The sequence below is a fragment of the Elgaria multicarinata genome, chromosome 1 (assembly GCF_023053635.1).
Source record: "Elgaria multicarinata webbii isolate HBS135686 ecotype San Diego chromosome 1, rElgMul1.1.pri, whole genome shotgun sequence".
Taxonomy (NCBI): Eukaryota; Metazoa; Chordata; class Lepidosauria; order Squamata; family Anguidae; genus Elgaria; species Elgaria multicarinata.
The window spans coordinates 41,495,295-41,521,320 of NC_086171.1; the positions used below are offsets into that span (position 1 = coordinate 41,495,295).

The 26,026-nt window shown below is 44.4% G+C and overlaps 1 protein-coding gene across 1 annotated transcript in view; it reads right to left on the bottom strand.

Moving 5' to 3' along the window:
* Positions 1–26,026, bottom strand: part of CRHR2 (corticotropin releasing hormone receptor 2) — a 193,133-nt gene that overhangs the window by 72,530 nt on the left and 94,577 nt on the right. The window contains exons 4-5 of the mRNA XM_063147611.1: positions 6,355–6,440; positions 2,312–2,418 (exon numbers count right to left, since the gene is read on the bottom strand). Coding sequence (XP_063003681.1) covers positions 2,312–2,418; positions 6,355–6,440 — 193 coding nt within the window. The remainder of the gene's footprint in view (positions 1–2,311; positions 2,419–6,354; positions 6,441–26,026) is intronic.

The window sequence follows — 26,026 nt, forward strand, 5'->3', positions numbered from 1 at the left end:
CGCCCCATGGCCACAGAGCCACTCCACGCGGCTCCATGCTTGTTTCAGGCCCTGGGAGCACGCGGCGCACCAGCGTGCTCCCAGCGTGCTCTCCCAGCGTGCTCCCGTTTGGAATCGTGCGCACCAGCCGCAGTCCTTGGGATGGTTCTGGGAGCACAGGGAAAATTGGGATAAATGGGCAACCAGTTATCCCAGAAAAATGGACAGGTCGTCTCTGCCTGGCCCTGGGATCCCCTGTCTGTCATTTGGATGCACAGGGATGATCCAGGGATGACCCCGGGAAAAAGGCATGGTGTAAACATGCCCAAAGCCCAGGACCAGGGTGGATGAATCCATCAGTATTGGTTTCTCCAATATTCATAGGTATGGGTGAGAATTTCATTTTAGTCTGGTTCTGGTATGAATTTAACAAAATTGGCAGATTTCTCCATATCTGGGACAAAAAACTTTGAGAAACTGAAAATGAGAGATCTGTAGACTCAAGCCTAGGGGTAAGAGCGTATTGCTCACTCAAGTAACGCCACAAATCCATTTTCTAGTGGCTGAATATATTCATTCCAGAATTGAAGGATCTACAATCTCGCTTTCATGGTGATTAGCTTAAGTTCCAAAGAAAGGTTGCTTCTTCTTTTGGAGACAGGTCATAGGATGTGGCCGTTCCCTCCCCCAGTCCCTGTGAGAGTTGAAACTGCTCTGAAATTCAGATTGCTGCTTGTGGTGTGTTTACCTTTGCTAGGGATGGGTGAGAATTTAGTTTCAGTTCTGTTTCAATAAGAAGTTAGCAAAATTCACAAACTCCTTGATGCTCAGGACAAAAAGTACTTGAGATTCAAAAAAAAAAAAAAAAAGTCGGGGGAACAGTAATGGAAACATTTGTCCATTCAAGCTCAGTGTTAGAAGTGTGCTGATCTTAAATGTCTGGGTTAGAATCTCTGCATATTCCACCATGGCCTTTGCCAGACCTACCTTTTATCACGTGACGGAGGAGGGAAAATCTTGCGTTGTGTTTAACGCCAGATCCCTCCTCTGTTTACACGCACCGCGCGATGACCTCAGGAGGAGAGGCGTCACGCCCGCCATTTTTTTATTTTTTAAAAGAGCAGCAGCACACGAACGCTTGTGCACAAAAGGTAACCTTTTTTAAAAAAATAATAATTTCCCCGCTCCCCCCACTCTACCCCGATCGGCGCAGTACTCCTGAGGAGCACTGTGCCCCATGCGCGGCTCCTGGCTCCGCGTAGGGAATCGTGCGGAGCTGGGTCAACCTATGGCAATGAGCCACATGTTCCACGGTCTCGGCCCGAGACCGCAGAAAAACCAGGGGCAAAGTGGAGGGCTATATCCTGGGGCAAGGGAAGGATGATCGCTCCCTGATCTTGGGATCCCCTGTGCGTCATGTGGACGCATAGCGACAATCCCGGGGTTTGCCCCGGGATAAAGCCCTGTCTAGCTATGACCTATGTTTGTGCTTAATAAGGTTGCCACCTCTTTTTCCCTGTCAGCCTCATCTTTACCAGCTATATGACAGGCACTTATATCATGCTCCTGTCCATGTTGGGAATAACTTTGGCTATTGAATTTTGTTGGTGCAGATGGCTGAGAATTCCATTTCGGATCATTTCTGTTCAGAACTATCCAAACTTCGCAAAGTTCTTCTTATTTAGAAGAGAAAGAACTTGAGATTTTTAGAAATACAAACACAGGAGAAAGCCAATCTATGTAGGATTCATTCATCCTACATAGTTACCAGATCGGTAATCCTGCAATGGTACAATCACGGGCAAAGGCAAATGAGGTTGATGCAATCATTTGCTAAAGGCAAGTGAAGTCAATTGGAATGACTTTAATTGGGTTGAGATGGGACGCTTGCATGCTCCTTCCCCCCCCTTTTTTAATGAAGGGAAACTGAGATTAAAGTTTCTGGGCCTTGGGGTGAGATTGTGGAACTGGAGAACATGCAAAAACCAACATAGATAGATATCTAACTTTGTATTCCTTCTGGTGCCTCCTGAAAATGTCATTGTTGCAGGAAGCTTTCCCTTAACGACCAGCTGTGGTTTATTTTGCACTTTGTTTTAATGTGTTTTTATTCTGTTTTATTTTGTCCACCGCTCCGAAATTCTGAATTTCTTGTAAATAAATAAAATAATAAATAATTTCCACCTCTCTCTTTTTTGCTGTTCCCCACACCAACGCTGACATCACGTGCAGGGATTATCTGCCGTAGAGAGGAAGGCCTGAAGGCCACTGCAAAACATGACAGCCCGTTGCAAAGCCAGGGAATTAACACAAGGAACGGCAAATTACTCACCTCAAGCAAAGGAACAGCAAGAAGGCCACGATGAGAGCGCCAACAGATATGCAGTGCCCCAAGTAGTTGATGATAATCGCAACCTTGTAGTGGAGAACAGGTTTTGTCTGGAGATTATAAAAATCGAAGGAACGGTTACATGACTGGGGCGGATTTGAAACAATAAATCTAAGCATTCAGGGTAGGGCTGTCCATTGTTTGGAAATCTCAGCCTTTGGGGGCTTGATGGAGTTCCGCAGCGTGCCCAACTCAGCTTGCATTTCTGAGCCGAGCCGTGGTTTTTCCTACAAACTCTGGGGACTTTTTGCATAGGTTGTGCGTGTGTGAGTGTGAGCCGTAATTTGTGCAAATACAGATCTTCACAAACAGCAGCCCGAATTTTGCACAAATTTGCAGAATTGGTGCAGGTTGGGGCTGAAATGTGTGCAAAGTTCAGCTCTAATTTGCACAAATTAAAAAAAAAGCCCACGGGAAATCTGATCAGGGACTTCGGGGCGGAGACTTCAGACTTAGGGGTGAGAAAACTCACCTGGACTTGCCTTGGTGGGCACTTGCCCCGCTGCCGCCCTCCCCCACTGACAGGGCCATGGGAGCCTCTTCTGACTGGAGCATACATGCCTTTACCCTTGTGTCAATGGGTGTCGTGGGCTGTAGCTGCTCAAGTGTCCCCAAGGAGTCAAAACCAAGGAAAGTTCCTCGGCCAATCCACAAAGCTTTATTGCAAACAATTAACACTTCTGTAACACAAACTAGGCACCTTTATGGGAAAATCCCCCCTAGGCAACACTATGTTCTAAAGCTTTTAAAACTTGATTTTGTTCTGACTTTATACTGTTAGTTTTACCCTACCCAGTGCCTGTTTACCCTACCCTGTGCCTGTTTGCATTCTCTTCCCCTCCTTATTGTTTTATTATGATTTTATTAGAATGTAAGCCTATGCGGCAGGGTCTTGCTATTTACTGTTTTACTCTGTACAGCACCATGTACATTGATGGTGCTATATAAATAAATAAATAGTAATAATAATAATAATAATAATATGCAAACTAAGCAAAACAATTGACCATTCAAAGGAAAGAAAAGGCTTTTTAAATGTCTTAAGCTTCAAGGTGGAGGAGGGAGCGTCGACGCCTTCTCACGCAACCTCTCCGACTGTCTCTTTGTTGCTCCCACGTTTTAACTTCCGGCGATTCCTAGCATCCAGTAATGTTTTGGAATGTTCTCCCCTGGAAGTTGACTCCCTGTCTCCTGAGAGCATAGGATCTAGCCTTGAGGAGACAGACTCTGGAAGGGGCGCATTCGCAGCTGGAGGCTCTCCCGTGTGAACTTCCTCCCCCACTCGCTCGGCATCTTCTGAATCAGAATCTGTTTTTGATGGATTCCCTGTGTCACCTGGTCCCAACACCGGAGCAGTAGGGGCATACATGACATCGGGGCCTGTAAGGCCACCATTGGCATGGTGGGGGGAAGTGCACATTTTATGGAAGCTCCCAAAATTGCACAACTCCCACCACTGTGTCAGTGTCGGCCACTTTGGTGGGGGTCCTACTGGTTGGGAGCTGGTCGTGGTGGTGGTGGTGGTGGTGTGTCTACCACACTAGTGGACCCATTCGGGTGTTGGTGGCATCATTATTCAGACTTTACTATTCAGCTAACTTTGAGAAAGAGAAATAAATAAATCTTGCCTTTTTTACATTTAGAAATAGACAGGATAGGTAATAGACAGCCTAGGTAATATATTCCATCTGTTGAGATTAATAAATGAGTAATAACAAGCTACGATAAAAGGTCATTTGAAGCGGAACAAATCTCTGCTTTAATCAAAGCTGGGATTACAAAGAGATGTTTGGTCATAAACCCAGCCTGCCTTTTTCTGGAGATCTCGGCTGCGAGGTATTTGGGGAATATTCCCCCGCTTTAATATTTATAAAGCACTTTGGTAAACCTATGAGGAACCTGCCAAATGGAACTGTTAATGCCTTTCAAACAGTACGGGCTTCGGGGACTATTTCTACCCTCCTTTCTTGAAGAACTCTTCTGAAGACAGGGGCTCAGCACTCCTGTGACAGTGAGGTAAGAAAATGAACTGAGAGGAGGTGCAGAGCCCCACGACACTAGAAAAGCTATTTCAGCAAAGATGCTCCATATTTCTTTTTGCTGTTCTAAGAGGGCAGCTGAAAGTCACACAAGAGAAAAGGCTGTTTGTATCAGAACAGCAAGGTCTCCCAGAAAGGAAGTTGGATTAGAGCAGCCTTCCTTAACCTGGGGCGCTCCAGATGTGTTTCACTGCATCTCCCAGAATGCCCCAGCCAGGGCATTCTGGGAGTTGCAGTCCAATACATCTGGAGCGCCCCAGGTTGAGGAAGGCTGGATTAGAGGGTTGACTAAGTTCCTCCATCGCTAAGCTACCTTGTTTGGGATTGTTGGCTTATTTATTTAGTTCCCCCCCAAAAAACTGATTTGTTGCCATACAGCTAATAGCTCTCAGGGCGACACACGGTCCAAACACAGACAAAATCCAAGAGACACATAAAAACAGAACCAGCACAATAAAGCAGTCAATTAAAAGCAGCAGTCAGTAAAAAGTAGCAGAGGGTAAAAAGAAAAAAGCATCGTAAGAAGCGCCTTTGCTAGACCTATCGGTTAGTGCACGGTGGAGGGGTGAAGATCTCATGATCTGCGGAAAAACCGGGCCTAAAGGGGAGGACGAGATCCTGGGATATTAATCATCCCTCCCTGATCCCAGGATCCTTTGTGCATCATGTGAACGCACAGATATGATCCCAGGGATTGCCTTGGGATTTTGCCCCGTCTAGCTAAGGCCAAGGACTACAAATATTGTAGATAAAACTACTGAAAAACACAGCAGAGCTGCAGAGATCTTTGCCTGGTGCTCAAAAGACAATGCATTAGGTGTCAGGAGGACCTCTCCATATTCCACAGAGTGACTAGGGCCCTGACAAGAGTGTGCACTACATGAACTGGAAAATCCCCCAGAGCCCTCTGAAATCCATTAGGACCTATAATTCCCCAAAGTGGACCGTAGAATAATAGAATCATAGAATAGTAGAGTTGGAAGGGGCCTATTAGACCATCGATTCCAACCCCCCACTCAGTGCAGGAATCTACTTTAAAGCACATCCTGATCCTCATCCCTGCAGAAAGGAATAATTACTGCAATCTTCAATCTTAACAGTACATGGTGTGACCATTTTAAGGGGAAAGATGTAATATCACCCCAACCATTTTCAGACCAACATCCTCCTGTCCAATAAAGGAAACCAAATGCAGATCTGGCCAGATACACGCACTGGGTCTATGATACGCTGGGGGCAGCTCCATGGATGCTCCAAACATGGTGGTCCTGGAACGGATATAGAGGACCCTGAGAACCATCATTGTGGGAGTTCTCAGCAGCAAATCTGCGACCACCTCCATCAACTCAGATTGGGAGATTAATGGACAGCGGGGTGAGCAGTCCGCCAACAGAATCCTTACCTTGTCCCAAGGGACAAAATGCCAGCATATTTTAGCTTCAAGCTCTTATTTGCCCCATTCAGAAGACATCTTAAACCATGGCTTTAACCATGGTTTATCTTTTATGAACTGAATTGACATTTAATAACAGGACCCACAGACCAGTGGGCAAGCTTATAAGGCCACCACAATTCTTCTGGGTCAGGAACAGATTGAGGGAATAGGAAGAAGATGTCTAATCACTCTTCTTCTCAACCAGCACATCCTGGGTAAGCTCAGATCTTCCAAACAGTCCTCCAAACGCTTTTGATTTAAGCCAAAGTGGCAGCCCAAGTTTAAGAATGTTCAAGATGTTCAACTTCTTCATTATTTAGCCCCGTCTGCCAGGAAATTAGACAGGAGGAGATATCTCAAGGGATGGGTTGAAGTCTTGAAGTAGTGGGAATAAGGTGGTCAAGACTTCAAGATCAGAGCAGGAGTTCCATGTGCCCCTGCTCTGTTTTGGATATTCAAAACCTGACAACGACATGCAGGAAAGCACATGCAGATAAGAGATACCTACTGACCTCTTCATCCAGAATAGGCTCACACTGTGAGTAGTTAGCCTTGAAGGCCCAGGTCCCATTTCCCATGCATTCTCGGTAAGCATTTCCTAAAGGGAAGAACACAATGCGGAAAAAGCAGATCAGTAAAAGAGTTTAGAACACCACAACCGTGAAACTACAACGATATAGTCTAATATAAATATATATATATGAAATCTGAATCATTAGAAGCAGAGCCCTCACTGGAGATTTCAAAAAATAACCAACAGCGAAGAAAGAGTGCTACACATGGCCAGTGTGGTGTAGTGGTTAGAGACTGGGACTTGGGAGATTCCAGTTTGAGTTCCCAATTGGCCATGAAGCAATCTTGGTGACTTTGGGGCAGTCACCGACCCTCAGCCTAAGCTACCTCGCAGGGTTGTTGTGATGATAAAATGGTAAGAATGATCATGTAAGAGACCTTGGAGGAAAAAAGGTGGGATATAATAATAATAATAATAATAATAATAATAATAATAATAATAATAATAATAATAATAATAGCAGCACCAGCAACAAACTATTATTCCAAGCAACTAGTGAAATTGAAAATACAGTCAGGCTGTTGGACATGAAGGATGAAGCAAAGAGACCTGGAAAAAATAGAGAATCCCAAACTCAAGCCTTAAAGGTGCAATCATAGAATCATAGAATAGCAGAGTTGGAAGGGGTCTATAAGGCCATCTAGTCCAACCCCCTGCTCAATGCAGGAATCCACCCTGAAGCATCCCGGACAGATGGTTGTGCAGCTGCCTCTTGAAGGCCTCTAGTGTGGGAGAGCCCATGACCTCCCTAGGTAACTGATTCCATTGTCGTACTGCTCTAACAGTCAGGAAGTTTTTCCTGATGTCCAGCTGGAATCCAGTGTATGCTTTGACAAAAAAAAAAAGATGCATAGCTAGCTGGGGCATGCTGAGAGTTGTAGGACTTTTTTTCTGTCTATGTATAGGACTGCATCCTAAATTGATTACATTTATGCTTTGTCAGAGGGGCTTTATACCCCTGGTCCATCTAGCCCAGTATTGTCATCACGGACTGGCAGTAGCTCTCCAATTCAGAGTCAGGGCAATACTTCCTGCTATCACTCTGGAATACTGGAGGAAGGTGGATGGTCATTGTTGGCAGGCTTGTAAACAGGCAGCAAAGAAGGGATGAATGAAGTGAGCACGGGCTTTGGTGAAATCTTTCACTCCCTTGTCATGCCTAGGGTGACCATATGAAAAGAAGGACAGGGCTCCTGTATCTTTAACAGTTGTATTGAAAAAGGAAATTCTGCAGGTGTCATTTGTATATATGGAGAATCTGGTGAAATTCCCTCTTCATCACAATGGTTAAAGCTGCAAGAGCTATACTAGAGTGACCAGATTTAAAAGAGGGCAGGGCACCTGCAGCTTTAACTGGTGTGATGAAGAGGAAATTTCACCAGGTTCCCCACTTACACAAATGAAACCTGCTGAAATTCCCTTTTCAATACAACTGTTAAAGATACAGGAGCCCTGTCCTCCTTTTCATATGGTCACCCTAGTCATGCCCCCACTGGAGGAGTCTTCTTCTGCTGAGGAGCTAGAGCTCCCAGAGATGGATGACACCATGGAATCACATATATCAGGAGACCTGGGATCTCAAGGGAGAGGACGACAGGTCCAGCTCTGCAGGAGGAGAGTAGTTCTGCCTACTCCACAACCTCCAGTAGCTATCAGTCCAAGGGGTGGGGTTTGTGGTGGGGCTGGACTGGGAACCTCCATAGGCCAGGTTAGATCCGTGGGGCAGAGGTTCCCCACCCCCTACTCTATGTGCTAGGGTCAGCAATGAGGACATCTACCAGTTCAGAGCTAGTCCTAACAGGAAGGGGTGTGTGTGTGTGTGTATGTGTGAATGTGTGTATGGGGGTAGGGTGACTATATGGAAAGGAGGACAGGGCTCCTGTATCTAACAGTTGTATAGAAAAGGGAATTTCAGCAGGTGTCCTTTGTATGTATCCAGCACCTGGTGAAATTATTTATGTATTTATTTATTTATTACATTTCTATACCGCCCAATAGCTGGAGCTCTCTGGGCGGTTCACAAAAAATTCCCTCTTCATCACAACCGTTAAAGCAGGAGCTATACCAGAGTGACCAGATACAAAACCTTGTATTCAAATGTAATTCTCATACATATTGTATCTTACTGACTTCTTATTGATTGTTATAAGTACAAACAAAACTTTTACAATTTCAATACAATTACTATACTTCTTAACATATATGTAATAAAAAAAGTTTGGTATGATTCTAACATATACATATGATACAACTTTTACAATTGATGTAATACGTGTGTGTGTGTGTGTGTGTGCGTGCGTGCAGATACAAAAGAGGGCAGGGCGCCTGCAGCTTTAACGGTTGTGATGAAGAGGGAATTTCACCAGGTGCTGCATGCATACAAAGGACACCTGCTGAAATTCCCTTTGCTATGCAACTGTTAAAGATACAGGAGCCCTGTCCTCCTTTCCATAGGGTCACCCTAATGTGTGGGGGAGGTACAACACCAACCTCTGTGTAAGTGAGAGAAGGCTCCTACCCTCCTCCAGGCCCCACAGTTGACTTGGCAAAGAGCTTGGGAGAGAGATGGGGGTTCTCCTCCCCGTCCCCCAGTCAAGATCCCAGGCTTTCACTCTAAATAAACAGCATCCATTTTGCAGCAATGGCAACGTTTGAGTCTTGGAGTCTCCTCACTTCACTCCAGTTAAACAATTGCTCAAGCCAGAATACTGATTCCTATTGTTCATGTGATGTCCCAAAGAGAAGGAGGTCAGGGAATTGACAATTAATTCAGCTGAGAGAGACAAAATGTTGTTGATATTATTATTCTGCTTTCAGATAAATCAGTCAGGGGGGAAATTCAATATATCAGCAAAGGGAAGAGAAGAATAACTTGTCTCTCTCTCTCCCCCCCTCTGTGTGTGTTTTCCCCTTTCCCTCTTAACCCTCATTAGGCCAGTGGCCAAAATTGTTCAGTACAGCTTGTTCAGGGGAAAAGGCAGGGAGAGTTTTGGAAGCAAAATCCCCATTTTTGGAAAACCCAGTCATTAAGATGGCATTACTCTATCACAGCTCTTGTCTTCCAATTTATGGTATGCTCAATAAACAGAAAATAGGGGTCTTTTTAAAACCCTGTAGAAAAAACCCAGGAAAAGAGCACATCCCTGTTCTTGTCACAGAAGTCCCAAGGCTATATTGTAAAAGGGGCACCCACCTTTTTAGCTGTACCCATGGCAGAAAGAGATTGATAGAAGTGCAAAATACTGCTCCATGCAATATGTTCTTGCTGTAGCTAAAATTGAATATGGATGTTAGCTCTCTTCAAATACTTAAAAGGTTGTCACACAGAGGAGGGCCAGGATCTCTTCTCGATCCTACCAGAGTGCAGGACACGGAATAACAGGCTGAAGTTACAGGAAGTCAGATTCTGGCTGGACATCAGGAAAAACCTCCTGACTGTTAGAGCAGTACGATAATGGAACCAGTTACCTAGGGAGGTTGTGGGCTCTCCCACACTAGAGGCATTCAAGAGGCAGCTGGACAAGCATCTGTCAGGGATGCTTTAGGGTGGATTCCTGCATTGAGCAGGGGGTTGGACTCGATGGCCTTGTAGGCCCCTTCCAACTCTGCTATTCTATGATTCTATGATTCTTTTTTTTAAATTTTTATTTGTTTTCTACACTATATAAACATACGACATTACAATAGTAATAATAATAAAAAAAGAAACATCAGACAACTGCTACATACATATTGAATAAATGTTGAGTACATATATATTGAATAAGTATTACCTATACATTATCATACTACAACATAATCATTCTTAACATACAAGTGCACCCCCCACCTCGGGATCTATTCCTGAGTCCAAAATCTTATCGTTTCTTCCGCTGGCGGTTTCCCACTTCCCTTAGTAAACACAAATATTAGGAACTGTTTCCAGATTCCTTCAAACTCATTTATTTTAGTTACGCCTTTTCTCCACTTAATATTACATGTCAGTTTATCATTAATGGCTATATCCCATACTTCTTTATACCATTCTTCAATAGAATATTCCCCTTGAATCTTCCAGTTCCTAGCTACCATCAATCGTGCTGCAGTCAGCAAACTCGATATCAGCTCTATATTTTCTTTTCCACACTTTATATCTTCAAATAGTGACAGCAATGCAATTCTATGATTCTATGTTCTGCAATGTACCATTGTTGATATGGAAAACATGCTCGTTCTCAACATATCCTAGTAGCTGCCAAGAGGAAATGCAGGATTTCATAGCCCCAAGGTGGTTTGCAAAAGGTTCAGAAGTAACACAGCAATATCAATTGATTGGTTTATTTTGGTCTACGGACCATAAGACATCCAATGCAAATCATAGTCAAACATTAAAAACAACCTTAAACACCTGAACTTAACTTTCCTCAGTCAACATTTCTTTTCTTACACAGCAAGGAAACTGCCTTCTGGTACATCCACATGTATCTAGATAAATCCACAAGGGTATAATCCACTTATAGTGCAATCCTATACATAAGAACATAAGAAGAGCCCTGCTGGATCAGACCAGGGGTCCATCTAGTCCAGCACTCTGATTGCACAGTGGCCAACCAGCTGTTGACCAGGGACCCTCAAGCAGAACACTGGTGTATATATATAGGCTTACATGGCTTCTCAGGAATCAATGGGGCTTCTTCCCAGATAAGTGTGTATAAGGCCTTAGCTAGTCCTAAAGATTATCCCAGGCAAATGGAGGGGTCATCCCTGCCTGCTCCCGGGATCCCCTGTGTGTCATTTGGATACACAGGGATGATCCCGGGATATAGGCCTGGTCTAGCCATGGCCTAAGATTGCAGCCATATGCATTTATTTTCTTAAATATTTCTCAAGGGCTACCATTCACTTTGTGGTGGTGGTGCTGGTGGTGGTGGGTACAACTGAACATCTACTCCAGCCATCATATGCAGCAAAACACTTTCAGGTGCTTTGGGAGTTAATGAGATTTGGGGGGTGTCTACAGTTCTGAGGTTGTCCCTCTGCCTCGTGATTTCTATTCACTCCTTCCCTGTAGTTATCATTCGAAAGATGGGAGGCATTTTCAAATTGCCAACTCTGCTCTCTAAGTGATTAAAGTAGGATTTCTTGAGATAGGGCTGCTGGAATTTCATTTTCTCCATCCAAACACAGTCAGGAGGCGCTGTGTTAAAATTGCTTTCTTGACTATTAGATTTGTTTGCCAACAGTTGTAAAAGATAGTTTTGACAGAGGTTTATAATTCATCATATTCCAGCATTAGAAATAGATAAGGCAATTCTTGACACAAAACCCATGGGAATAAAGCTCAGATCTACCTACCTACCTACACACACACACACACACACACACACGCACACACATAATTATGATAATTGCAAGCGTTAAAAAACTGAATCAAGTCAATTGCAGCAATTATTTAAAAAAATCTCCAAGTGACAGATTTTATTTTCTTTAATCTAGGGAATTAAATTTTTAAAACCCACAATTCAACTCTCTCAAATTATTTTTGCGAGCAGCAAGAAACGCCAAGAATCCATTTTCTAGTGACTGAATATATTCATTCTGGAAATGAAGTTTCTACAATCTCATTTTTATGGTGATTAGCTTAAATTCCAAAGAAAGGATGCTTCTTCTTTTGAAGATAGTTAATAGGATGTGGGTGCTCCCTCCCTCTCTGCCCCTGAGAGTTGAAATTGGTTTGAAATACGGATTGCTGTTTGTGATGCTCATTTACGCAAGGGTTGGGTGAGAATTTCAGTTCAGTTCAGCTTTGTTAAGTATTCAGCAAAATTCGCAAAGTCCTTCATATTCGGGACAAAAAGAAACGGACCATACTGGGGAAACCAAAAAAAGAGGACACCCAGTGGCAGGGGGGAATGACGTGCTTTTCAGAGGCCCTGGAAAACGTTCCGTTTCCTCTTCTCCTTCAAGCAGGGCCTTAAAGGACCTAGTTGGAATGAAGGAGGGGAAAGTGTATCATTCCTGCTCCACCCCGTCTCCCATTGGGGCTTTTTCTTTAATGTCCGGCAAAGACATACTTCCCCCTTTAAGGAGCAGAGGTGGGGGAATAATGGCTTTAAATGGGAAAGTATGTAATTCCAGGACATTATAGAATGTTACAGAAAATCCCCCCTGACACCCAAGATAGAACAAAAAACAGGACAAATCTGGGGAAATCCTGGTAATTGGTCATCCTAGGAAAAAAAATCAAATTTGGGAGACACTGAGGGTTCCTCTGAATGAGCCATTTATAGCACACTCGTGACTGGCCACTCATGGAAGTTTGTGGGTTGATTTCATTACATTTTCAACAAACTGGATGTCTCCTGCAGTCCCCCCTTATTTTGTCTTCATCACCACAGTTAAAGCTGCAGGAGCTATACCAGAGTGACCAGATTTAAAAGAGGGCAAGGCTCCTGCAGCTTTAACTGTTGTGATGATGAGGGAATTTCAGCAGGTGCTGCATGCATACAAATGACACCTGCTGAAATTCCCTTTTCTAGGCAACTGTTAAAGATACAGGAGCCTTGTTCTGCTTTCCATATGGTCACCCTATTTTAGCACTCTGAAGAAGGGGGAAACCCAACAGGTGTGGCTTTCTTCCCTGCGACAACAAGAAGAACTGCATCCATCATTAAATTTTATAGTTATTTTCAATTTTATATCCCAGCACATGTTTGTTTATTTTTTTAAAAAAAGAAGCCTCACAGCATTTAACAATAACATCTCCGCAATACAATAAAATTAGTTAAAATTAGACAACAGGAATAACAATTATATAGAAGCACTTAGTAAGGTGACAATTCATTTCAATAAGTTTGGAATAAAATTCTCATTTATTTAAGCAAGTCTTCAATAACATTCATTTCTCTCCCAAGCGAAGGCGTCATTGATTTTCTAAAGCCAGAAACAAGAAGGTTTGCTGAATCTCCTTTAGGATTTATTTTATTTTATGATATTTTATTCCAGCACGTCTTTGGCATTTAAGCTGGTCTACTGCTGAAGGTTTTTTTAAGCTGGCTGGAAGCTTTTCCTTTCTTTTATTGTTGCACTTTTAATTGTGTTTTTAAGGGCACGGTCCTATCCGGATACCCATCAGACTCCAAACTAAGAGGCTGATGGGCAATCCATCCGAAGCAGGAGTAGTACAGAGGCAAACTTTACCTCTGTGCTCCTCCCACTCTGCATTTTTGCTAGATGGGCTTTTTTTTTTTGCCCATCTAGCTAGTGCTCTGCAGAGGGGGAAGGAAGGAGGCTGGGGAGACCATTGGATTATTTGTAAGTTTATTTATTTATTTATTTATTACATTTATATACCGCCCCACAGCTGAAGCTCTCTGGGTGGTTTACAACAGTTAAAAATGGTAAACATTAAAAAGTATACAAAATTTTAAAACCATCAGAAACATAAAAACAACAGTATAAAAACAACAGTATCCATTTAAAAACAACAATTCTGGGGTCCATTAAAAACAAACTTAACGTTGTTAAATGCTGTTAACATGCCTGGGAGAAGAGAAAAGTCTTGACCTGGCGCTGAAAAGATAACAATGTTGGCGCCAGGTGAGCCTCATGGAGGAGATCATTCCACAGTCGGGGGCCACCACCGAAAAGGCCCCCTCCCTTGTTGCCATCCTCCAAGCTTCCCTCGGAGTAGGCACTCGGAGGAGGACCTTAGATGTTAAGCGCAGTGTACGGGTAGGTTCATGTCGGGAGAGGCGTTCCATCAGGTATTGCGCTCCCAAGCCATGTAGGGCTTTATAGGTTAAAACCAGCACCTTGAATTGGGCTCGGAAATGTATAGGACGCCAATGCAAGCAGGCCAGAATCAGTGTTATATGCTCAAACCTCCCTGTTCCAGCTATCAATCTGGCCGCCTCATTTTGCATAAGCTGCAGCTTCTGGACCTTCTTCAAAGGTTGCCCCATGTAGAGGGCGTTGCAGTAATCTAATTTGGATGTTACCAGAGTATGGACAACTGAAGCTAGGTTATCACTGTCCAGATAGGGGCGTAGCTGGGCCACCAACCGGAGTTGGTAGAAAGCACTCCGTGCCACTGAAGCCACCTGAGCCTCAAGGGACAGAGTTGGTTCTAGGAGAATACCCAAGCTATGAACCTGCTCTTTTCAGGTTGGCCTCCCCAGTCCTCTTCCTTCCCTGCTTGTAGAACCACCCCCTTTCCATCCTCTCCAAGCTCAGAGAGGCAGCTGACATGGTCCTCTCTGCAGGGGTCATAGCTTGGATTTGACATAACATCCAGTAATATGAACTATCATACAGTCCCCCCATAGGGGCCATAGGTTTGCTCCCTAATTGTGTTTGGCAGAAAAGCAGGATATAAGATAAACAAATAAATCAAGAAAACGTGTGGGAAGATACTACCACTGAGAAGGCCCTGCTCATTGTGCCAGCCAACCTAACACCGCACAATAGTGCATTCAGACCACAGCCTAATCTTGTGAAGAGGTGTTCTCTGAAATGCCCTGGATCCATAGAATCATAGAATCATAGAATAGCAGAGTTGGAAGGGATCTACAAGGCCATCGAGTCCAACCCCCTGCTCAATGCAGAAATCCACCCTAAAGCATCCCTGACAGATGGTTGTCCAGCTGCCTCTTGAAGGCCTCCAGTGTGGGAGAGCCCACAACCTCCCTAGGTCATTGTTTCCACTGTCATACTGCTCTAACAGTCAGGAAGTTTTTCCTGATGTCCAGCTGGAATCTAGCTTCCTGTCACTTGAGCCCGTTATTCCGTGTCCTGCACTCTGGGAGGATCAAGAAGAGATCCTGGCCCTCCTCGGTGTGACAACCTTTTAAGTATTTGAATAGTGCTATCATGTCTCCCCTCCATCTTCTCTTCTCCAGGCTAAACATGCCCAGTTCTTTCAGTCTCTCTTCATAGGGCTTTGTTTCCAGACCCCTGATCTTCCTGGCTAACCTCTTCTGAACACGCTCCTGCTTGTCTGCATCCTTCTTGAATTGTGGAGCCCAGAACTGGATACAATACTCTAGATGAGGCCTAACCAGGGCTGAATAGAGAGGAACCAGTACCTCACATGATTTGGAAGCTATACTTCTATTAATGCAGCCCAAAATAGCATTTGCCTTTCTTGCAGCCATATCACACTGTTGGCTCATATTCAGCTTGCAATGTACAACAATTCCAAGATCCTTCTCGTTTGTAGTATTACTGAGCCAAGTATCCCCCATCTTGTAACTGTGCATTTGGTTTCTATTTCCTAGAGGTAGAACTTGGCATTTATCCCTATTAAATTTCATCCTGTTGTTTTCAGCCCAGCACTCCAGCCTATCAAGATCACTTTGAAGTTTGTTTCTGTCTTCCAGGGTATTAGCTATCCAACCCAATTTTGTGTCATCTGCAAATTTAATAAGCGTTCCCTGCACGTCCTCGTCCCAATCATTAATAAAAATGTTGAAGAGCACTGGGCCCAGGACTGAGCCCTGCGGCACCCCACTCGTTGCCTCTCCCCAGTTTGAGAAGGTTCCATAGATAAGTACTCTTTGAGTCCGATTCTGTAGCCAACTGTGAATCCACCTAAGATTTAGGGCTTTAAAAGCAGCACTTAAATTGTGAACGAATGGAAGCCAAGTGTACTTTCTCTGATTGGCTCCATCTCCTGCTAACAAGGGGACGGACGGACATTGCATTCAAATCTCTCAACTGATGTTTTAGGCCCCCATTACAGTAGTCCAATCTGGTGTTTTGTTTTGTTCGTTGATGCTATTGATGCATGTGTAGGAAATGTCTTAAGTGAAATGATTCACTTAAGCAAATGTCCAAGCCCATGAAGGACAGGGAGCCTTCCATAGGCAAGGGCACACCTGTCTCTTTCTAGTCCATATCACTTTCTCATGTGTTCATGCATAAGTCTGTGACCTCTGATTTCTGCATTTCTCAGCCGTTATTTTAAAAAGTCCCTCACGAATTTCCACATCTTAATGGATTTTTAGATCCTATTTTAATGTCTTTTCTCCCAAAAAACATCTTTCTCAATGCTCTTGTCGTTCAAAACCTGCATTTCTAATTTCATCCCTCCCCCTCCCTCCTCAAAAGCTATATTTTAAAGTGTATGATGATGAGTTTTTTGAGCAGGGAATTGCTTTGGAGTATTTTGGGAAGTGTGTAAACTGGGAGATAGCTATGTTATCCACACATTAGTCTGGGAAGCACAGACCAGGTCAGTTCATATCACTAGGGTGGGTAACTGTGGATAGGGGGGCACATTTTTATCCTTAGACAACCCCACCCTTGTGGGTGGTGCATTTTTTAAAAAAGGAATCTGTAGTGTAATGGAGTGTGCAAAGGGTCTCAAATTAGCTTATCTATAGCGAGCATGGAGCAGTTTTTTTTTTTTTTTTTTAAAGCAAATTTTCCAACTATACAAATGCCCTGTCAGTCCCCCCCCCCCGCCCCCCCCACCCAAGCCAAACACATTATTTCTCTTTCACGACTGGACGGATTATCAAAAACACTAGCAGCACCTTAAACTTAAAGTCAGATTGACAGGGCCATATGGATACCCAGGAAGGACGACAGACCAAGGGAAGTACACCACTGGTTGTCACCTACAGCCCCCAGTTGAAACCACTGCAACGGATCATCCAACCCATCATCAGCACAGACACTTCTCTCTCACAAGCCTTGGGAGGCAGAGTGGTCCTGGCCTCCAGACCACCTCCCAACCTGAAGCGGATGCTAACCAGCAACAGTACACAGGGCAGAGACACAGACAGAGGGACCAGACCATAAGATAGACCCAAGTGCCAACTCTGCCCCAACATCTACACTGTCACAGGACCCAACAACATCAGTCACACCATCAAGGGCTCTTTCACCTGCAACCTTATATCATTTGTGTTACATGCCATCCCTGACCCTGTCTATCATTACGTTCTTAATAAACACATACATACAACACATACATGTCACATTTTTTTCGCCACTTTTTTCAACTGCACATTATCAGATTTCCAACTGCACATTTTTTCCCAGCTGCACATTTTGTGTCCAGCTGAACACTAAGAAAACAACCAAAAAACTGACATGGCGTTCTAAAAGATTCAAACGTAGCTAAATGTGTTGCTCCGTATCGCTCAGGATGCCCTGATGCCCTCCTCCCTCTTTGGGGGAGCAGCAGAGAGTGGGGTGGGTGGGTGGGTGACATGTGGCCTGTGGCCCCCATGTAGCTCACCCTGGTCATATTTGTTGGGATTTTGCAAGCATCCCTAACACATCCAGAAAAGAATTTGCGTTGAAGGAGGCATCCAATTAGCAGTGGATGTGAGTGATTTTCTCTGCAAAGTATTGAGCAAACGTGTCCCGGTGAGCCTGAAACTCTTCCTGAGATAAAGTATTGACAAGGCTGAAAGAGCTGGATTTTTGCCACTTTCCCCCCTCCCTATCTTACATTTATCTAGCGAAAATCCATCGGGGCTTGAAAGAAAAAGAAAAGGAAGAAAAAGAAAAGAAAATGGAATTGCTCTGGGGCGCATGTCCAGGAGTGAGCATAAAGGGGAGGTGCTCCTCTGACCACATTCCGGTGACCTGTTCAGGGATTGAGATGAATCCAAACCATGTACTTTTAAAGAATGGCACCGTGTCTTGCACCTCAGCCATTTAGGACTAATCTAGGGTGACCCTATGGAAAGGAGGACAGGGCTCCTGTACCTTTAACAGTTGCACAGAAAAGGGAATTTCAGCAGGTGTCATTTGTATATGTGGAGAACCTGGTGAAATTCCCTCTTCATCACAACATTTAAAGCTGCAGGAGCTATACCAGAATGACCAGATTTAAAAGAGGGCAGGGCACCTTCTGCTTTAACTGTCGTGAGGAAATTTCACCAGGTTCTCCATATATACAAAGGACACCTGCTGAAATTCCCTTTTCAATACAACTGTTAAAGATACAGGAGCCCTGTCCTCCTTTTCATAGGGTCACCCTAACTAATCTAATTGTGACCAGTGGAGGGAAGGCGATTGGCGGAGGGGTGTGTGTGGGTGGGTGGGTGCTTGTCAATTATTTTCTGACAAGGGTTACATATCTGGTCACCATAATTAAGATGAAAACTGCCATTCGCCTCAGCCACGCATGACAGCCAGCACGAGCCCGTAGGTACAGCGGTAATGGATTGGCGAAGTTGACAACATTTACCTCTGAGAGAAACACAGCCCATTAAAACTGCTTGTCGCCAATTGAAGGGCATATGGCTGCTTGACCCCAAGAGAACTACTCTGTGGAAGGGATCCGTGTGCGATTGCAAAGCTGTCCAGCTTTGCTTCCTAATTGCCTAAGTGTGTGTATGTGTGTGTGGGAACACTAGGGCCGTACGAGAATTTTGTTCCAGTTTGTGAATCACGCAGACACCTCTGATTTGCAACCCTGGACCTGAACAGGAGTGTAAATCTCAGGACATCTTTGCAATTTCCTGAACTTGCCTTCAAAGTCCCTGACTCTCAGCCTACATCTTTAGTTTGCATTTCCTCCAAGAGTCGAAGGTGGTATACATGATCTTCCTCTTCTTTAGGCCAAGAGTCAGAGAGTGGCACTAAATCACTCAGCGAGCTTTACGTCCAAGTGGAGACTAGAATCCGGGTCTCTTCCATCCCAGTCCGACACTCTAACCACTACACCACACTGGATCTCATAGTTGGTGGACTAAGACCAGAAAGGATTCAGGTTCAAAAGCTCACTCAGCCATGAAACACACTAGGGGATATTGAGACAGTCACCTACCTTACAGGATTGTTGTGAAAGTGAACAAGGAGTGCTTGTTACTTAGGGCATGGCTAGATGAGGGGGGTTGAGGGGGATAATCTCACAATTTTATGATCGCGAGATTGTCCCCCTCGTCAACACGTGGCGCGCGACATCGCACCCACCATTTTGGATTTTTTGTTTTAAAAGGAAAAGGAGCGCACGAGTGCACAAACAGAACAGTAAGTTTACTTGTGAGGAGCCGGGACAACACAGCGACGGCAGGCCACACGTCCTGCGGTCTCGGGATCACCCCGAGACTGCAGGAAAAACCGGGATGGAAAGGTAGGGCAATATCCTGAGGAAAGGGAGGGATCATCTCTCCCTGCTCCTGGGATGCCCTGGGATGCCCTGGGATATCGCCCCATCTGGCCATGCCCCCAGATGCTCCCTTGGGGAAAGGGTAAAATAAAAATATAATAAAATCAATAACGCATTAAAAAAAAAAAAGGTTAGTGCCATTTTCCAAGTGTCAAATATTATTGTCTGTACGGAACTACGTGTTGAAATACACGTCGTAGCTATTGCTGTTTGTTTTTGAAATGACTAAACCACCCTTCAATAAAAAAAATTCTCAAGGTGTCTTAGGCCTTAGCTAGACCAGGCTATATCCAGGGGTGATACCTGGGATCATCCCTGTACATCCAGATGACGCACAAGGGATCCCGGGCTCAGAGAGGGATCAACCCTCCCTGGCCCGGGGTTATAGCCTACCCGGTTGGGCCTGGTATTTTCCGTGGTCTCGAGACAGCGGAGTGTTTGGCCCATTTTCGTGGCTTGACTCCAGCTACACGCAATTACTCACACGTAGCCAGGAGCGCTGCGCCCATTGGGGGCAGGGTGGGGGGAGCGGGGGAAACTATTTTTTTTTTAAAAAAAAAACCTTACCTGGGCGCACGAGCATTCGTGTGCATCCGGCCCTTTAAGAACAACAACAAAATGGCGGGCGCGACGGCTCTCTTCGTGAGCTCGTTGCGCCTCGCGTGTAAACAAAGGCGAGATCCCGTGATAGTTGCATCGCGGGCTCTCCCCTCCTCTCGCCCGGATTTTAAGGTAGGTCTAGCAAAGGCCTCTGACAATTAAAAGGGCTGAAACAAAGATGACAGGGAGATCACAAAATGAAAAGCTGTACACCTTTTAGCCTGGCCAAATTCGTCAAACGTATATTGTAAAGCCCATGCCACTGTGGGCAATAGTAGTCCTGCTCCTTTCCTGCTTTTTTTTGCCTCTCGGGCCTTAGCTAGACCTAAGGTTTATCCGGGATCATCCCGGGGTCATCCCTGTTCATGTAAATGACACACAGGGGATCCCAGGAGCAGGCAGGGACCACCCTGGGATGATCCCGGGATAAACCTTGGTCTAAGGCCACAGTGCCCTCACCACAGAGGTGCTCCTGAATAATGCAATTATGGCTCATGCATAGTGAATCCCCCCTCCAAAATTTGCATGTGGCATGGCTCCTCCCCTCCCTCGCACACCCCCATTGGCTGCCTTCGTCCCCTTCTCCCTCCTCACTGGCGGCAACAGCCTAGCGGTGCGGCTACGCCCAAGGCCCACATTCGCACCACACTGATTGGCCGAGCAGGGCTGTCTATCATCCGCAGTTTGTTTGTTTATTTATTTATTTAAAACATTTATTGTTTATTCGTTCAGTCGCTTCCGACTCTTCGTGACTTCATGGACCAGCCCACGCCCTATTTCATTACGATCTCAGGGCGGCGTACAGGTAAAAGCATACCGTATAAAACAGTAAATATACACAGCTAAAAACAAATTAAACCATAAACCAAGTTAAAACAATATATAATTTAAAAGCAGTAAAACAATTAAAACAGTTGGAGGCGTTGCTATGCCTGTTTGATGGGGAGGACATTCATTGCTATTAAAGCTCGGGCTTTGAACTTTTTTGAGCTTTCAGAATTTTCCGCACGTCTACACTGCTCAGCCTTTAGTTTAAAATAAAAACGAGCAAAATCGGTCTGGTAGATCTCCAGTAATAAGTCTTACACTACTGTGGCCTTATGTAAGATTCTTAGCAAGTTTGCAGTAGGCTGAGAAAAATACAAACACATGGAAGCTATAAAGGGATTGCCCCTGGTTTGCTCCCCTGTCCCACAGCTTTCACAGGGGTTGCTCAACTCTAAAATATATACAGTTTATTTTTTGTAATAAACATCCAAATCTTAATGGGACCCAAGAGAATTCAGCTCAACATGGAAACATATGTTACATGTAATCCCATAACTCTTATCGCTGAGAGCTTCCTTTTATCATTTAAAGCAGCAACTTCTCCAGTATCTTTTACCTCTCTGAAAGTAAAGCAAAAGGTGTGTGTGTGTGTGTGTGGTGGTGGTGGTGAATTCTGAGTGGATAAACCACTAGAAAGGAAAGGCTTAAAAGAGCTTCTCTCTCCTCATTATTGGAGGCTCAGCAGTGCCTCCATTAGATAAGGGGATCTGTAAAATAAGGATATATATCTGCATGGACCCTAAGATCATCTTCATCTGGTTGCCTCCATCAAATGAAGTGAGGTGGGTAGCTAAAAAGGACAGGGCCTTCTCTGTGTTGGCACCCCGGTTACGGAATCCCCTCTGCCCCTAGAGGTTTGCCTGGGAGCTTATGTTGAGATCCTTTCAGCACCTGGTGAAGATCTTATTTTCCCAAGCATTTTAGTCTTGCTAGTGCTGTTTTTTGTTTCGTTTTAATCTGTTACTGTATTTTGAAAACTTTACATTGCTGGTAGGTTTTATTTTGGTGTTTTTTAAAATTTTTATTTGATCCTGTACTTTTAAAGTTTCATATTATGTTTTATTGCACCATATTGCATGGTTTTAACTGTTGTGGCCTGCACAGGGAGCTTCAGCTATTGCTCAGTATAGAAATGTAATAAAGAAAGATAGAAAGAATGAATTAACTTGCACTCTAGTCACCCACAGCTACTTTACATGATAAAATAAAGTGTTTGGGTGAAGGGGGATGAGAAAGGAAAATCAAGGAACTACACAACCAAAAAAATAGATTAGTGCGGAGTAAATAGCTCTGGGCATGGCCATGATTTGATTGCTGAACAGAGCATTGATTGGCATATTCTATAAGGCAAGGTTATAAGCCAGGGAGGAGGGGGGGAACCTGTGAGCCTTCAGATCTCCTTGGACTCCAACTCCCATAAGCCTCAGCTGGCATGGCTGATGGTCAGGGATAAGAATACAAGAAGAGCCATCCTGGATCAGACCAAGGGTCCATCTCATCCAGTCTTCTGTTCCACAATGGCCGACCAGCTGCCCACGGGGAACTCATAAGCAGGACATGAGTGAGACAGCACTCCCCCCGCCCATGTTCCCCAGCAACCTTCTCCAATGCTGGAGGCAGCATACAGCCATTAGGATGAGTAGCCATTGATAGCTTTCTCCTCCATGAATTTGTCTAATTTCTCTTTAAAGCCATCCAAATTGGCAGCCAACCCTAAATCTTGTGGTAGCAAATTCCATAGTTTAACTATGCTTTGCGTGAAGAAGTCATAGAATCATAGAATAGTAGAGTTGGAAGGGGCCCATAAGGCCATCAAGTCCAACCCCCTGCTCAATGCAAGAATCCACCTTAAAGCATCCCTGACTGATGGCTGTCCAGCTGCCTCTTGCATTGGTTCCATTGTCAGACAACTCTAACAGCCAGGGAGCTTTTCCTGATGTCCAGCTGGAATCTGGCTTCCTGTAACTTGAGCCCATTATTCTGTGCCCTGCACTCTGGGAGGATCGAGAAGAGATCCTGGCCCTACTCTATGTGTCAACCTTTCAAGTCCTTGAAGAGTCCTTGTCTCCCCTCCGTCTTCTCTTCTCCAGGCTAAACATACCCAGTTCTTTCAGTCTCTCCTCATAGGGCTTTGTTTCCAGACCCCAGATCATCCTCGTTGCCCTCCTCTGAACCCCATCCTTCTTGGAGTGTGGTGCCCAGAACTGGACGCAGGACTAAAAATGAGGCCTAATCAGTACTGAATAGAGGGAAACCAGTACCTCGCATGGTTTGGAAGCTATACTTCTGTTAATACATCCCAAAATAGCATTTCCCTTTCTTGCAGCCACATCACGCTGTTGGCTCATATTCAGCTTGTGATCTACAACAATTCCAAGATCCTTCCTTTTATTTGTCTTGAATCACCCAGGACAGCAGTTGGGAGTCTGACAACAACTGGAAGGCCACAAGTTTCCCAACCCAGCTATAAGCAGATTCCCCTTGCTTAGGACTCAGCGAACAAGCGACGTTCCAGATCGCCAGGATTTTCCTGGACATCGTCTCATGCCCGGTTCCCATTCCCGTTTGCAATCTCCGCTTGTTCTGCATGAATTGGAAACTTGTGCAAGTGGAGCTGCAATCAAATAGGAGATTTGTGAAATTTATCCTCCTCAATAGACTAAAGTTTGGAGGATTCAGTCTATGGAGGAAGTTTGCCAAATTGAACTGGAAATCGGAAATGACACGAACATGAGGAATGTATGGACATTTTCCAGGGACACATGCTTGTGCTCATGGTCAGAGTCTCGAATGAATCATACTTGCATGGTTTGCAAGCAAAAACAAAACTCTAACGCACCCTTATCCTTGCCTAGACAAAGGGCACAAACCACAGAGACTTTTTCCATCTCAGGCCTAAGAATGTCGGAGAAAACTGCAGTGGAATCAAATGAGTTTGAATTCCTATGCTTTAGGGTGGATTCCTGCATTGAGCAGGGGGTTGGATTCGATGACCTTATAGGCCCCTTCCAACTCTACTATTCTATGATTCTATGATTCTATGACTCCAACCCACACATCCCACAACAGAGCGGCTTTTCCTGAGTTGCATGAATTGCGACTTTCTAAAAAAAAAAAAACTTTCTGGCATTTTATTTAACTTTAGCGAGAGAATAATATATAAAATGATAATAAAAATAACCACTGGTTGAAAATGTGCATTTCCATAGGCTAAAGCATGAATATGTGCATGAGGGGTTTGCACATTTTTTGAGGGGGATTTGAACATTTTAGGGGGGTATTTGTGCAAATTTTGGGAATTGGGGCGGAATCCAATTCCGCCAATGAGCGGACGATGGAATGGAAGGCACTTGACAATCTGCGAAAAACAGACAAAATGGATTTCACCAAATCTGTACTTCCCTACTCAGACCCCGAGGAAGTGAACTGCACCGTTTCCATTCACTACAATGGAGCTTGTGCAAGAGAACTTCCTGACAGATTTTAGCACTGATATAATGTGTGTCAATTATCGTCTAAAATACCAATCACATGTAAAGGAATCAATGTTAGGAGCATCAACTTCCCACCTAACTAGGATTTCAATGTTGTCTAAAAAGAACAACGACAGCAGAAGGTACAAAGATGAGCAATGAAAAATGTGTGTTGCAGTCAAAAGAAAATTAACCAGAAAGCCAAGAAAGGAAACCACATAAGGACATAAGAACATCAGAAGTGCCCTGATGCTGGATCAGACTGAAGGTCCCTCTAGTCCAGCACTCTGTTCACACAGTGGCCAACCAGCTGTTGACCAGGGACCAACAAAGCAGGACATGGTGCAACAGCACCCTCCCACCCATGTTCCCCAGCAACAGGTGCACATAGGCTCACTGCCTTAGATGCTGGAAACAGCACATAACCATCAGGTCTAGTAGCCATGGATAGCCTTCTCCTCCAGGAATTTATTCAACCCCCTTTTAAAGCCATCCACACTGGTGGCCATCGTGGCATCTTGTGGTAGCGAATTCTATAATTTATGCACTGTGTGAAGAAATACACAAGTATTTATGCAACCCATCCCTGAAACAGCATTTCAGCCCTCTACGCTCATGCCTTATTTCCTTCCTAAAGATCAAAGCAAAGCATAGATTAAAAATGCACTCAGTCTTGCTCTACTTGGAGATATTATGTGAACCACCCAGAGAGCTTCGGCTATACAAATGCAATAAATAATAACAACAACAACAACAACAATAATAATAATAATATACAACTGCTCTACACGTGGTCTGAGGAGTGCTTAATCAGAAATAAAACAGAAGGAAGTGCAGATGTTAACTGAAAGGAAGAATTGCCTCCTGCAGCGAGAGTTGAGAATGATATGGCCATATTTGCTGAAGGCACCCAATTAGTTTGGCTGGTTAAAACAGAAAGGGATTGTGAAGAAATCCAAAACAATCTTTCCGAGCTGGAAGAACGGGCATTCAAATGGTAAATGCTGTCTGGTAAGAAAGCAGACAGAAGAAGCAGTAGGGAAATATTACAAATGGAAGATGCCATTGGGTGAAAGTTTGTAAAATTCTGTCATTGGGGTGCGTGTGTGACAATGGCACAACGAGGGAAGGTTCTAACAACAGGGATGGTTTAGCTTGGAAAAAAGGAGGCTAACGGGAGACATGATAGAAGTGTACAAAATGATGCCTGGTGTGGAAAATGTGGATAGGGAGACGTTTTTCTCTCAAAATACTAGAACCCGGAGTCATCCCATGAAGCTGATTGGTGAGAGATTCAGGACAAATAAGGACTTCTTCACACAGCACATAGTTAAATTATGGAACTCACTACCACAAGATGCAGTGATGGCCACCAATGTGCACTGCTTAAAGAAGGGGTTGGATAAATTCCTGGAGGCGAAGGCTATCCATGGTTGCTAGCCCTGATGGTTATGTGCTATCTCCAGGATTCAAGACAGTAAACCTGTGTGCACCAGTTGCTGGGGAACATGGGTGGGAGGGTGCTGTTGTACCATGGTTTGCTTTGTTGGTCCCTGGTTGACAGCTGGTTGGCCACTGTGTGAACCGAGTGCTGGACT